Raw genomic sequence first — 13,436 nt, 5'->3', positions numbered from 1 at the left:
AAACAAAATGTGGTATATCCATTTAGTGAACTACTGCAAAGCCACAGAAAGAAAGTGCTGATATACACTACAACATGGACGAACCTTGAAAACATGTGAAGTGACAGAACCTAAACATGAAAGGTCACGTATTGTATGATTCCATTTATATGTACTTCCCAGAATAGGCATATCTAGAGGCAGAGAATGATTAGTGGTTGCCAGGGGAAGGAGGAGGGGATAATTGGGAGTGATTGTCAAAAGCTTTCTCTTTGAGATGGTGGAAATGTTCAGGAATTAAATAAAGTGGGGTGATGTTTGCACACATTGTGAATATACTAAGCACCGCTGAATTGCACACCTAAAAATGGTGAATGTTAGGTTACGTAATTTTATGAATGTGTTTATCATGTATTAATACTAAAAAAAGAATAAAAGATTTAAAAAAAAAAAACACCAATTTCTAATGGTGTTCTAATATGCCCTGCCCTTTGTTTTAGGGACATGTACAAAAGATATTCAGGAGATCCTCTTCATCTGACTCAAATTATTTCACAGCTCATGTTGAGATTGTTGAATGTCCACTAATCTCAAGTTTCTAGGAAGCAGCAGACCACAATTTATATGTAACAGTCTTTTAAAAAAAATGGAGATAGATTTATTATTTTCAAATAGATTAAAAAAATTTTTTATACAAAGTCATGATCATTGTAAAAAATTTATAGAATACACACTTTTCTTATAGTTCTGTCCCACAGAAATAAGCTGTATATTGGTTTGGTGTATACTATTGTAATTAAAAAAATAATTTTTTTTAATGTTTATTTATTTTTGAGAGAGCGCAAACAGGAAAAGGGCAGAGAGAGAGACACAGATCCGAAGCAGGCTCCATGTTCTGAGCTGTCAGCACAAAGTCTGACGCAGAGTTCAAACTCATGAACTGCAAGATCATGACCTGAGCCAAAATCAGTCGCTTAACCAACTGAGCCACCCAGGCACCCTTATACTATTGTAATTTTCTAAAGAGAGATTTTTACTTTCCAGTTTTGTGATACCTCTATTTAGGAGAGATGAGGAAGGAGGAAAAAGTGTGTTAATAACCTTTTTGTACCCAAGGAAGGGTATTGTTTCAAATTGCTTTTAGTTTTAAAATTTTTTCAGTCTACGTGACTCTTTCTCCCACCACCACACCAAAAACAGTAGCAAAAAAACAATGACAACAAAAACAATAATAATGAAAAAACAGCATAATTTATTGATTGCTTACTATGTACAAGGTTCTGTGCTAAGCACGATAAATACTATATCTAAGTTTTGTTATAAAACTTACCAAGGCATTCATATTCCATTTATGAATAAATTGAAGTTTAAATGGTTAAGCAAAGGGGCGCCTGGGTGGCTTAGTTAAGCGTCCAACTTTGGCTCAGGTCCTGATCTCCCGGTTCATGGATTTGAGCCCTGCATGGGCCTCTGTGCTGACAGCTCCGAGCCTGGAATCTGCTTCAGATTCTGTGTCTTCCTTGCTCTCTGCCCCTACTGCCCCCACCCCCCCGCCCGCCACCAAAATAAATAAACGTTAAAATTTTTTTTTTAATGGTTAAGCAAGCAAGGCCTTCAGATATACACATCTGGTATGTGTGGAGCTGGGGTTCAAACCAGTTCTTTTTTCCTACAAATACTGTATTTTTAATTACTCCACTGTTGTATCTCTCTGCGTATGTTCATTCACAGACTATCCCTGATGACCTCTAGGGCTTCCTAAGGAGATTGAAACAAGGGTTGAGGTGGAACGTGGGGCAGTTAGAATCTTGATATTATGGTCATGTTATTTGTTTAGTTGCTTTTCTGGTTTCTTTTTATGTAGGGCTAATAGAGGGACTACTGGTTTATATTAGAGCCTTAATGTATGCAGAAAGCTTTCAGTTTTTAAAAAAAATTTTTTTTAATGTTTTTTAATTTATTTTTGAGACAGAGACAGAGCATGAGCAGGGGAGGGGCAGAGAGAGGAGGAGACACAGAATCTGAAGCCGGCTCCAGGCTCTGAGCTGTCAGCACAGAGCCCGACATGGGGCTTAAACTCACAGAGTGTGAGATCATGACCAGAGCTGAAGTTGGACGCTCAACCTACTGAGCCACCCAGGTGCCCCCCGAGAGCTTTCAGTTTTGATTGAAGAATAAAATTATTCTACTTCCTATGAATAGCAGCTATAATCACAAAATAAAACAGGAATTAATTTGCTTTACATACTCTATTCAAACTCTCTGCAGCATTTATGAGTGTCACCCAGACTTTTTGTGAAGCTTTCTTTAGGTCTTTATGAACATTACCCTCCATTAGTTCTCTCTTCCTCTAGGTTCCGCTATCATCCTGTGCATATACCTGTCTTAAAGCTTTCTGTATCATACTGAAATTATTCATATGTCAGTCTTCACATCTAGACGGTGAATTTTTTTTTAATAAACTTTTTATTTTAAGTAGGCTCCATGCTCTGTTGAATTCAACGACCCTGAGATCAAGAGACGGGTGCTCTACCAACTGAGCCAGCCAGGCGCCCCTGACATTATTTATTTTTATTGCTTTTGTGTCAAGACTCTTGCTAAAGAGAGAAGCAAGAGTCTTACATTTCTGGTGTTCCTCTGGCCACTGCTCTCAAGTCATTTTAAAGTGGAGCTGTGATTGTCCTTGTGTAGCTAAAACACTTCATTGACCATTTCCTGTTGAATAAAGTCCATATTTCTTAGTTCTCTGTCAGGTTTTCCAGGGTCCCTTTCCTAATGGAAATTTCTATTCTTCATGTACACTGTACACTACTCCCACTGGGTTACATACTGTTACCCTTTTTTATTATTTATTTATTTATTTTTATTTTTAAAAATTTATTTATTTTTGGGGCGCCTGGGTGGCTCAGTCGCTTGAGCGTCTGACTTCGGCTCAGGTCATGATCTCCCGGTTTGTGAGTTCGGGCCCCGCGTTGGGCTGTGTGCTGACAGCTTGGAGCCTGCAGCCTGCTTTGAATTCTGTATCTTCCTCTCTCTCTGCCCCTCCCCTGCTCATGCTCTGTCTCTCTCTGTATCTCAAAAGTAAATAAATGTTAAAAATTTTTTTTAAATTTATTTTTTAATTTCTATCCAAGTTAGTTAGCAAATAGTGCAACAATGATTTCAGGAGTAGATTCCTTAATGCCCCTTACCCATTTAGCCCATCCCCACCTTCCACAAGCCCTCCAGCAACTCTGTTTGTTCTCCATATTTAAGAGTCTCTTATGTTTTGTCCCCCTCCCTGTTTTTATATTATTTTTGCTTCCTTTCCCTTATATTCATCTGTTTTGTATCTTAAGGTCCTTATATGAGTGAAGTCATATGATACTTTTCTTTCTCTGACTAATTTCGCTTAGCATAATACCCTCTAGTTCCATCCATGTGGTTACAAATGGCAAGATTTCATTCCTTTTGATTGCTGAGTAATACTCCATTGTATATATACACATCTTCTTTATCCATTCATCCATCAATGGACATTTGGGCTCTTTCCATACTTTGGCTATTGTTGAAGTGCTGCAATAAACATGGGGGTACATGTGCCCTTTCAAAACAGCATACCTGTATCCCTTGGATAAATACCTAGTAGTGCAATTGCTGGGTTTTAGGGTAGTTCTATTTTTAATATTTTGAGGAACCTCCATACAGTTTTCCAGAGTGACTGCACCAGTTTGCATTCCCACCAGCAGGGCAAAAGAGATCCTCTTTCTCCACATCCTCGCCAACATCTGTTGTTGCCTGAGTTGTTAATGTTAGCCATTCTGACAGGTGTGAAGTGGTATCTCACTCTGGTTTTGATTTGTATTTCCCTGATGATGAGTGACGTTGAACATCTTTTCATGTGTCAGTTGGCCTTCTGGATGTCTTCTTTGGAGAAGTGTCTATTCAAGCCTTTTGCCCATTTCTTCACTGGATTATTTGTGTTTTGGGTGTTGTTTGATAAGGTCTTTATAGATTTTGGATACTAACCCTTTATCTGATATGTCATTTGCAAATATCTTCTCCCATTCCGTTGATTGCCCTTTAGTTTTGCTGATTGTTTCCTTTGCTGTGCAGACTAGAGGTTTTTATTTTGATGAGGTCCCGATAGTTCATTTTTGATTGGGTTTCCCTTGCCTCTGGAGACGTGTTGAGTAAGAAATTGCTGCAGCCAAGGTCCCAAAGAGGTTTTTGCCTGCTTTCTCCTCAAGGATTTTGATGGCTTCCTGTCTTATTACATTTAGGTCTTTCATCCATTTTGAGTTTATTTTTGTGTATCGTGTAAGAAAGTGGTCCAGGTTCACTTTTCTGCATGTTGCTGTCCAGTTTTCCCAGTACTTGCTGAAGAGACTGTTTTTATTCCATTGGATATTCTTTCCTACTGTCAGAAATTAGTTGGCCATACATTTGTGGGTTAATTTCTGGGTTCTGTATTCTATTCCATTGATCTGAGTGTCTGTTTTTGTGACATCCTCTTTTTTATATTTATACACTTTTGCGGGTATTGTGTCTTGCCCATGGTTTTCACCATAGACTCTGACCCATTCTCCTGATAGCCACTGTAAATGCTGGTTTCTCCACAAAGCTCTCAGGCATCTCCCTGACTGCTGCAGCCTCCACCAGAAGAAGTTGCCATCTCTCCAGCTGAACTCTTACTAGCACTTGGACTGTCGGATAGCATTGCCTTACTAAGTGATAAATTCCTTGAGAGCAAGTTTCTTGCCTTTGTTTTCTCTGCTATTTTGCATTAATTATTGCATTGTATATATATACACATCGAATTGAATATAAAAATCACATTTTGGTTTTTTAGTTTCAAGGAAATTGGTCAGAGGACTATTTTGTTAAAAATTCTTCCTCTGAGGACACTTGTTGGGATGAGCACTGGGTGTTGTATGTAAGCCAATTTAACAATATATTATATTCATAAAAAAATGAATAAAAGAAAAAAATTCTTCCTCTTTATTGGTCTACAGGTAAATGCATTCAATCCAGAAATTACATAGCTGTAAACAATGTGTTTATTCCTAGAACTTCAGTTTGGGAAAGAATTTTTATCCAGATTTATATTTATTTTAAATATATTTACCATTCTTTGTATTGACTCTCTTCCTTCTCTTCTAGGGCACTGTCTTTAACCTTGAATCAGAGGAGGAGGAATACCCTGGAATCGCTGCAGAAGATAGCAATGACATTTATATCCTGCCCAGTGACAACTCTGGACAAGTCAGTCCTCCAGAGTCTCCTACTGTGACCACTTCTTGGCAGTCAGAGAGCTTACCTGTTTCACTCTCAGCCAGTCAGAGTTGGCACACAGAAAGCCTACCAGTGTCCCTAGGTCCTGAGTCCTGGCAACAGATTGCAATGGATCCTGAAGAAGTCAAAAGCTTAGATAGCAATGGGGCTGGAGAGAAGAGCGAGAACAATTCTTCTAATTCTGACATTGTGCATGTGGAAAAAGAAGAAATACCTGAAGGTGTGGAAGAGGCTGCTGTGGCATCTGTAGTCTTGCCAACCAAGGAGCTGCAGGAGGCATTCCCTGAAGCACCTGCTCCCTTGCTTCCGCATATCACTGCTACTTCCGTGCTGGAGGTGAGGGAACCTGACACAGAAGTGATTGCAGTTGAGAAAGTCAGCCCTGCTACATCGTTGTTTGTGGAACTTGATGAAGAAGAGAACTTGATGAAGACAAAAGCAGCAGCAGTTGAATCTGTTGAACTAGAAGAGGAAGTGATCCCTGCACTGGAACCCACAGAAACACTGCTGAGTGAAAAGGAGATGCATGTAAAGAGAGAGGGTCTTCAAGAAGGGCCCTCCCCTGCTGCAGAAGAGAAGGCCTTCCCCCTGTCTGAGGGCAAGTCTATACTGCTGTTTGGAGGGGCCGCCGCTGTTGCCATCCTGGCAGTGGCAGTTGGGGTAGCACTGGCTCTGAGAAAGAAATAGCAGATCTTTCAGAAGAGAAAGAAGACAAAAAATATGTAAAGTCTTAGCTGTACTGACTGAATTGGATCCACCAACAACTGATTGGACATTTGTGGAACACTCTGGGATAATGGGGGACTTCTGCTCAACAAGGCATAAATCGATCCACATAGTAGGGCTTGAGGTAGAGGGCATTCACGTTTGTCTGTTAAGTTCCAAGGGCCGTGGCTCATGCTCAATTCAGAATCTCTTGAGTAAAGTACTCCCTCTAGAACAGGGTTTCTCAACCTTGCCATCAATGACATCATGATTAATCCTATGTTGTAGGGGGCTGTCCTGTGCACTGTAGGATGTTTAGCAACATCTCTGGCCTCTACCCACTAAATATCAGTAGCACCGTTCCCCCAGTTGTGACAACCAAAAATGTCTCCCAACATTGCCAAATGTCCCCTGGGGGCAAAATTTTTCCCGTTGAGAGCCACAGCTTTAGAGGGAGAGGGTTAATTTAAGAGAATCTGCGATAGAAATTCCTAGGCCAACAGGGCTTAGCTATGGGCTCCTCAGCTACTGATTTGTTCCTGCCCTTGGAAGTTCATCTTTCCTGACCAACATGCTGTGTTTTGCAGCCATTCCTTTGTGGATCTTCTTTTTTCCCCCACCTTCTTAGTCCTGTAGCGTGAGGGTGCTCTCCCCTTATGTCTCTGCTGCCTCTCAGGTACTGCACCGTTCCTCTTCACCCCCACGTTCTTTGTTAAAATCCCACGGGAGAGCACTTGCTCTGTGCCCACTAAGTCCCTGATGCTTCCTACAGCTCCACCTTGTAAAGATGTTACCTTTAGTAATCTTTAAAAAAAATAAATATAACAGAGACCTAGGGCTCCCTGCCTGTGAATGCAAAGGCAAGTAACTGGCTAAAGAGGGACATTTGTCTCATTTAGAAGCAGAAGGATGACTTAGATGGCCTGTCAAAGTCTCTTCTGGCCCTTTTGTGTATGGCCACCCTATGGAGCTTATGGTTACTCGCTAGCAGCATCTCTGTTGCTGGATGGTCACTGTCTAGAACCTGCATTAGTGTGTTTTCCCTTTATCTGGCCTAGTCTTCTTACTGGTCAGCCAGCTTCTCTGTGGTCTTTTGCCATGTGATAAGGATGTTAATACTTGGGCTTACAGACCAACTGAATCATAACTCTTATTAAATACAGAAGGTCTCCTAAATACCATTGAAATAAAAAGTAGTAAAAGAGAAGCTTGACTTTCTTGAGGCTACCCTCGAGATTTTAGTTTGGCTTTCAGAGTTCAAGAATTAGACTTCTTCCCTGAACTCTTTACAGTCCAAATGCCAGAGTGATAAACAAAATGATTCTAATCAGTATGTGCTAGTTGAGAATCAGTGTAATTTTCTTTCATCTGGCTGATCCCATCCCTAAAGCAGGGGGGGGGTGGAACCATGTCTTTTCATGCCTGAGGATCACAGTGTCACTATGCAGGACACACATGCTTGATACAGGTCATCTCAGATTTATCTTAGTAAATGTAACAAATTACTTTTTAGATCCTGAAATTTGTAATAAAATTACTTTACTATCCTGATCACCAAAACTTGACGTTTTAAATGTGCTTTCTTTTTTAAATTTATTTTTTAAAATTAAATCTTCTCCCTAAAGCAATACTATTTAAAAGCTGGTCAAGGAAAGGTCTGAAGTGTGTTTGTCTATTCAGCTTTATCATGCACTGTATCTGTATGTTCTGAGTTGTAGCGTCTTAGGGAGTGATATTTTTAAGGGTTTTGGTGCACCTTGATTAGTGTAGCTAGAGAAGAGGTGGGAGGATGGGAATTAATGCAGTAAAGATGGTTTTCACTCCTTGGACTCTGACAGTTGGCTCCGACATTGGGGTTTCTCTGTATTCTAGTTCCTACTTTTGTGTTTGCATAGGATAAGAGCACACTGGTGAGTTATCCTGATTTTTTTTTTTTCTCTTTTATAATAAAATATTTTCCTTCCAGTGTTGACACTTTTAAACTCCGGAGCCCAAACCCATTAGCTGAACACATTTAAGCACTAATAGAAACCGGGTTTACTTCTGAGCTACTACAAGGAGATCTGTGGCTTAGGATATTTGGGTCTGTGTTCTCCACTAAAGGAAAGACTGAGACATGTGATAGGATGCTGCCACGTGCTGGTTTATTTTCCTATCTGTTGAACATTAACCCAAAGTGATTTGGCCAATTGCCTCTTGCTGGGTAATGGTTAATACTCTTTTCCATTGGCTTTCTCTAGGTTGAATCATTGATAGTTCTGAATAATAGAGTGTGTCAGGGTGCCTGTTGCTTCTTCACTTCCTTATCCTCTGCCTCTGGCACTGGAGGGGAAATACCCTAATGAGGACTGCTGCTTACAGCAGTTCCTGTTTTTTGCTTATTAAAAAAAATTATTTCTCAGCCTCCCATTCTAGTTCCTACTTTTGTGTTTGCATAGGATAAGAGCACACTGGTGAGTTATCCTGATTTTTTTTTTTTCTCTTTTATAATAAAATATTTTCCTTCCAGTGTTGACACTTTTAAACTCCGGAGCCCAAACCCATTAGCTGAACACATTTAAGCACTAATAGAAACCGGGTTTACTTCTGAGCTACTACAAGGAGATCTGTGGCTTAGGATATTTGGGTCTGTGTTCTCCACTAAAGGAAAGACTGAGACATGTGATAGGATGCTGCCACGTGCTGGTTTATTTTCCTATCTGTTGAACATTAACCCAAAGTGATTTGGCCAATTGCCTCTTGCTGGGTAATGGTTAATACTCTTTTCCATTGGCTTTCTCTAGGTTGAATCATTGATAGTTCTGAATAATAGAGTGTGTCAGGGTGCCTGTTGCTTCTTCACTTCCTTATCCTCTGCCTCTGGCACTGGAGGGGAAATACCCTAATGAGGACTGCTGCTTACAGCAGTTCCTGTTTTTTGCTTATTAAAAAAAATTATTTCTCAGCCTCCCACCTCCCTCGTTTTTGGTGGGGCTGGTAGTCAGAGGCCATTTCTTCTCCCCCATGCCTCCCCAACTTACATTACATCTAAATCTAAGGTAAAAAGGCAGATTAGGGATAAATCTCACTTGCTTATGGAACTCAAATGTGGAATTGAGTATCACCATTTATCGTTCCTCATTCTTTCAACTATTGAGCAAAAGTTTGTATTAGTAAGTTTTCTAGATTTCTTCTTAATTGCTTTATAGACTGTAATGATTTCTGAAAACTTGGTAAAAAACCAATGAAGGTTTCTTGAGAAAAATACCAGAATTAAAGAATGCCACTTTATCGTCTTTGTATTAAAATAATAATTCTGAGCCAATAGAAATCAGTATCTACAATGTGCCTTACAGGGACTCTTGTATCATCATTGCCCTCTAGAAAGCTTTCTAGAAAATGAAAAGCAACTGTTGACCATCTGGTTCACACGTTCACCACACAAAGGCATCCTTGATACCTCCTCTCACCTATGTTTCTGTACCATCTCTTATATCAAAATGCAGCTACTTGACTGGGTCTGTCCTGGGGGAATAAACAATGAACCCAGGAATGTGGTTTTTTGGAAGTACAGCTACCATTAATTTCTTGTGGAAATCAATTTCCCCAGCCTTCATGCTAATTCCCTCTAATAATACAAAAGTAATGCCTGCTCTTTGCCTTTTTCTCTAAAAGGCATGATGTGGACAAATGTCATACCCACAGAATTTTAAAATTATTTTGAGAGGTCTTATAGAAATAAAAGGTACTACAGGTAAAATTTGAGTTGGTGATCATATTTCATAGAGGGCCTGTAGACTATTTGATTACCTTTACAGAAACAGATTCTGGCCTCTGAACTGATTTCCTCACAAATCCCCTTGTCTGCAGTTTTGTTTTCTGCGGTTCAGTTACCGGCAGTCAGCCGTGGCCCAGAAGTAGATGATCCTTACTCCCATATCCTGAGGTCAGTAGTAGCCTAATGGTTCATCACAGTGCCTGCATCGCTCACCTCACTCATCTCATAGCGTAGGCATTTTGTCATCTCATGTCCTCATGAGGGTATTAGTATAATAAGATAGTTTGAGAGGAAGACCACATTCACAGAACTCATCACAGTATATTATCTTAATTCTATTTTCTTGTTAATGTCTACTATGCCTAATTTATAAACTAACTTTACCATAGATATGTATGTGTGGGGGAAAAAAAATACATAGGGCTCAGTATTCTCTGTGGTTTCAGGCATCCACTGGGGAGGATGAGGGGGCGCTACTGTATCTCATTTAAAGCCTCAGCAACACCATGCCAGAAAAATGTAGCTTCTCTGGAGGAACGAGATCTGCCATTAGTGACAACCCATTACAGCATTCGTCACTGAGGAGGTTCAACTGTGAGATGGGTTTCAGTTTAGGGTGCATATTTTTCTGTATTAGAGTATCCTTTTCCTTAAAAAGTGTGGGTCATTATAATTTTAACAATAGTTGAACATTTACAATTTGCCAGAGATTGTTCTTGTGCACCATCATGTACCTTATTCCACCTTCACAGTTGCAATGGCTATTCATAGTCCTCATCCCCAGCTTACGCTGTGAAGAGACCTAATTGGAGTTTAATGACTTTTCAAAAGCCACCTAGCATGGGAGAGGAAAAGGTGACTGGATTTTTCTGACTCCAAGTCTAGTGCTTTTCTCGATTTTTACCATGTTAATGACACTGCCAAGCAGGATTGGTAGGCTCTCTACAAATGGTTGTGCCAATCATGGACTGCACAAGGGCAGCCAGGTGCACCAGACTGTGCCCTGGAAGAAAGGGAGTTTTTTTCTTGATTTGTACAACGGTTCCATCTGGCCTAATCTAAAATTTGAGCATGTTCTACAGAAATAGGAGTGAAGGTTATGTCCAGAGTTATTCCGAACTTGTAGGATTTTCTCTTAGTGAATGTGATGCCTTGTGGCTCAAGAATGTGCAGTTATTGTTGGTATGGATCTTTATCTTTTTTAGTGTGTCACATAAGTACTTCTGCTTATAAACAAGAGTAAGGCAGTCTGACCCAGGAATCATCACCAAATGACTTGAAGACAGCGCCTTGATGCTTTCTCTTCCCTTTTCTCTATTTTTTCCCCCTGCCTATGCCATGGGTTGTGAAGTGGGATGAGATGAAGTGGATACCGCCAGTCATTGGCCTCTCAACATTCGAGAGGTGACTGACTTGAGAGCTGGCAAGGTACAGCCACAGACACATCTTGCTCAGAAGCTGACACTAGATAACTTTCCAGTGAAACATCTCAGTTCCACAGTACACTGGGGCCTTGGCTGTAGGATACCTGTTTCTTAAAATTTAGTCACTATTTCTTAGTTACCTCATACATAGAACTCCATAGAGAGTAGAAACGGTCATGAAACTAAAATATGAAGACATCCTGGTCTTCCCTTTATTTACATAAGACTAGCCTGTGGCTGGCCATGTTCCTGTGAATTTAAACCATCAGGGCCCTCTCGATGTTTATGTTTACACTGCAGTAGCTCTAGCCAGGCAGCTGCTTCATCGTAAGCTCAGGTAGGAGATGTTCTCAGGGATATTTGCAAGGCCTTGTAATAAGTTAAAAAGTAGCAGCTGGTTTGTGATCTTTGCCCCCTTCTCAAACTTCTAAGGGGAAATTTTATAGTGATCTTGCTCAGTGAGTGTTTTTTTGCACCACCAGAAGAAATTGGTTAATCAGTATATTGTTATGAACAAAAGTTTTGACATTTTACTACTGTTTGTTCCAGGAATAAAAGGAAGTTGAAATACAATCTTCCCTGTTACGGAGTCTGGAATAACTTGGTTCCTGATTTTTAGCAAGACAATTGTATTACATAGGTTGGTCCTTGGCCAGCACCAAAGGAAAAGATAGAATCTGTGTATTTTTCCAGCTATCTTAGGCTTTCATTTCTCTTTTCCTTTACATTAAAAGTGCCTCTCTCTACCTCATTCCTTGACTGAGTTCAATTTATTATTGGTTCTAATGCTCTCATCTCCTCAAAATTACTGGAATTAAATGGTAATTTTGGTAACACAGGCATTTTACTTAAGTGCATGTATTTACTTTCTCTGTATGAATTTCCATTAGCTCTCCTAACAACTCTGATTTGCTCACCTTATTTGTGGTTTATTCTGGCTCCTCCTTTTCCCTCCTGTTATCTGCCTTTTGGCCAATCTACTCTTCATCAGGGGAAAAGAACAAAATTCAAATCTATGAATTGTGCTGTTAGAAGCAGTGTGTTGGGGAGAATACATTGGAGGTTGAAATAAAGTGAGATCTGAAGATAATTGATGAACGACTCTTTGTATTCACATGGTAATCTTATGCCTTGGACTTCAGAGGGATCATTTCAGATAATCTTGGGGTCTTGACAGGTACACACTTATTTGCTTTGCCTTCAGGTTCTGAAAACATGATCTTAACATTCAAAGGACACTCCATATTCAGGTTCCCAGTCAGCAGTGAAATTGTTGGAAAATAAAAGGCTCTGGTGCTATGACCCTTTAAGGTAGCCCTGAGCATCTCAGCAGTTAGTGCTGGATCCTAAGTGGTGAGATCAGGAATGATTTGACCTTCAGACTATACCAGATAATCCACCTGACTTTCAGATATGCCAAGCAGCTTCTGGAGAAGAAAGCTTTTCACTTTTTATTCATTTAAGAATCCAGCCTTGTTAAGCTGCTAGAGGTGAGGCAAGAATTTTTTTTTTTTTAATGTATTTACTTATTTTAAGAGAGACAATGTGAGTGGGGGGAAAGGGGGAAGACCACAGAGAGGGGGAGAATCCCAAGGGGCTCCAGACAGCACAGAGCCCAATGCGGGGCTCGAACTCACAAAACTGTGAGTTCGATCATGACCTGAGCTGAGATCAAGAGTTGGACATTTAAGCGACTGAGCCACCCAGGCGCCCCAGAAAACTTTCTATATTTAACCAAGGAATTTCCATTGCTTAATTCAAATATTTAAAACAACAGGATGAAACACATTCTCTAAATTAAAAAAAACTTTGTTATATCCATGATGAGTAAAATCCACCAACTTCCAGGATATGTGTCAGTCATTCTGGCTGGGATGTGCTCAAGACTGGGAACATTCGTTTTTGATACAGTGGACTCTTTTCATAATGCTGGTTTGGGGACAAGAAGGTGATAATTTTGCCTCATGGCTGGGAAAGTCTAACTTGGTCTGAAAAAATTTACACCAACACGTGTGTATAAGTTGTATGAAAATGGTGGCCTACTGTATCAATTTAAGCAAAACTGGCAGATAAAGATGTGAAAAGTTGTAAGTATTATAAGAGATAGTCTGGAATTATCTGTCGTTTTTAGAGCTCTTTTTTTCTTCCATTAGAGTTGACTTCGTATTTAAATTGTTCCTTTCAGAAGAAAGTGTCCCTCCACCCCTAGTGAGAATCTGATTGAACTGATACACGTACGGATGAGTGGGTATGTATGTATATGTGTGATTCAACCTGTTTCCACTGTGATATGAATC

At 40.0% G+C, this 13,436-nt stretch overlaps 1 protein-coding gene across 12 annotated transcripts in view; it reads left to right on the top strand.

Annotated features, from left to right (window-relative positions):
• The window catches only part of BCL2L13 (BCL2 like 13), an 88,292-nt gene extending 80,774 nt beyond the window's left edge, over nt 1-7,518 (top strand). For 10 of the 12 annotated variants that reach the window (XM_078450246.2, XM_078450248.2, XM_078450244.2 and 7 more), the window contains one exon: nt 5,122-7,518. In XM_078450246.2, the coding sequence (XP_078306372.1) occupies nt 5,122-5,940 (819 nt within the window). In that variant the 3' untranslated portion in view covers nt 5,941-7,518. The remainder of the gene's footprint in view (nt 1-5,121) is intronic. The other 2 variants (XM_078450255.2, XM_078450254.2) reach the window with 2 other exon arrangements.
• Nucleotides 7,519-13,436: the final 5,918 nt, after the last annotated feature.

The sequence above is a fragment of the Panthera onca genome, chromosome B4 (assembly GCF_046562875.1).
Source record: "Panthera onca isolate mPanOnc1 chromosome B4, mPanOnc1 haplotype 2, whole genome shotgun sequence".
Taxonomy (NCBI): Eukaryota; Metazoa; Chordata; class Mammalia; order Carnivora; family Felidae; genus Panthera; species Panthera onca.
This window is presented reverse-complemented; position numbering and strand designations above follow the sequence as displayed.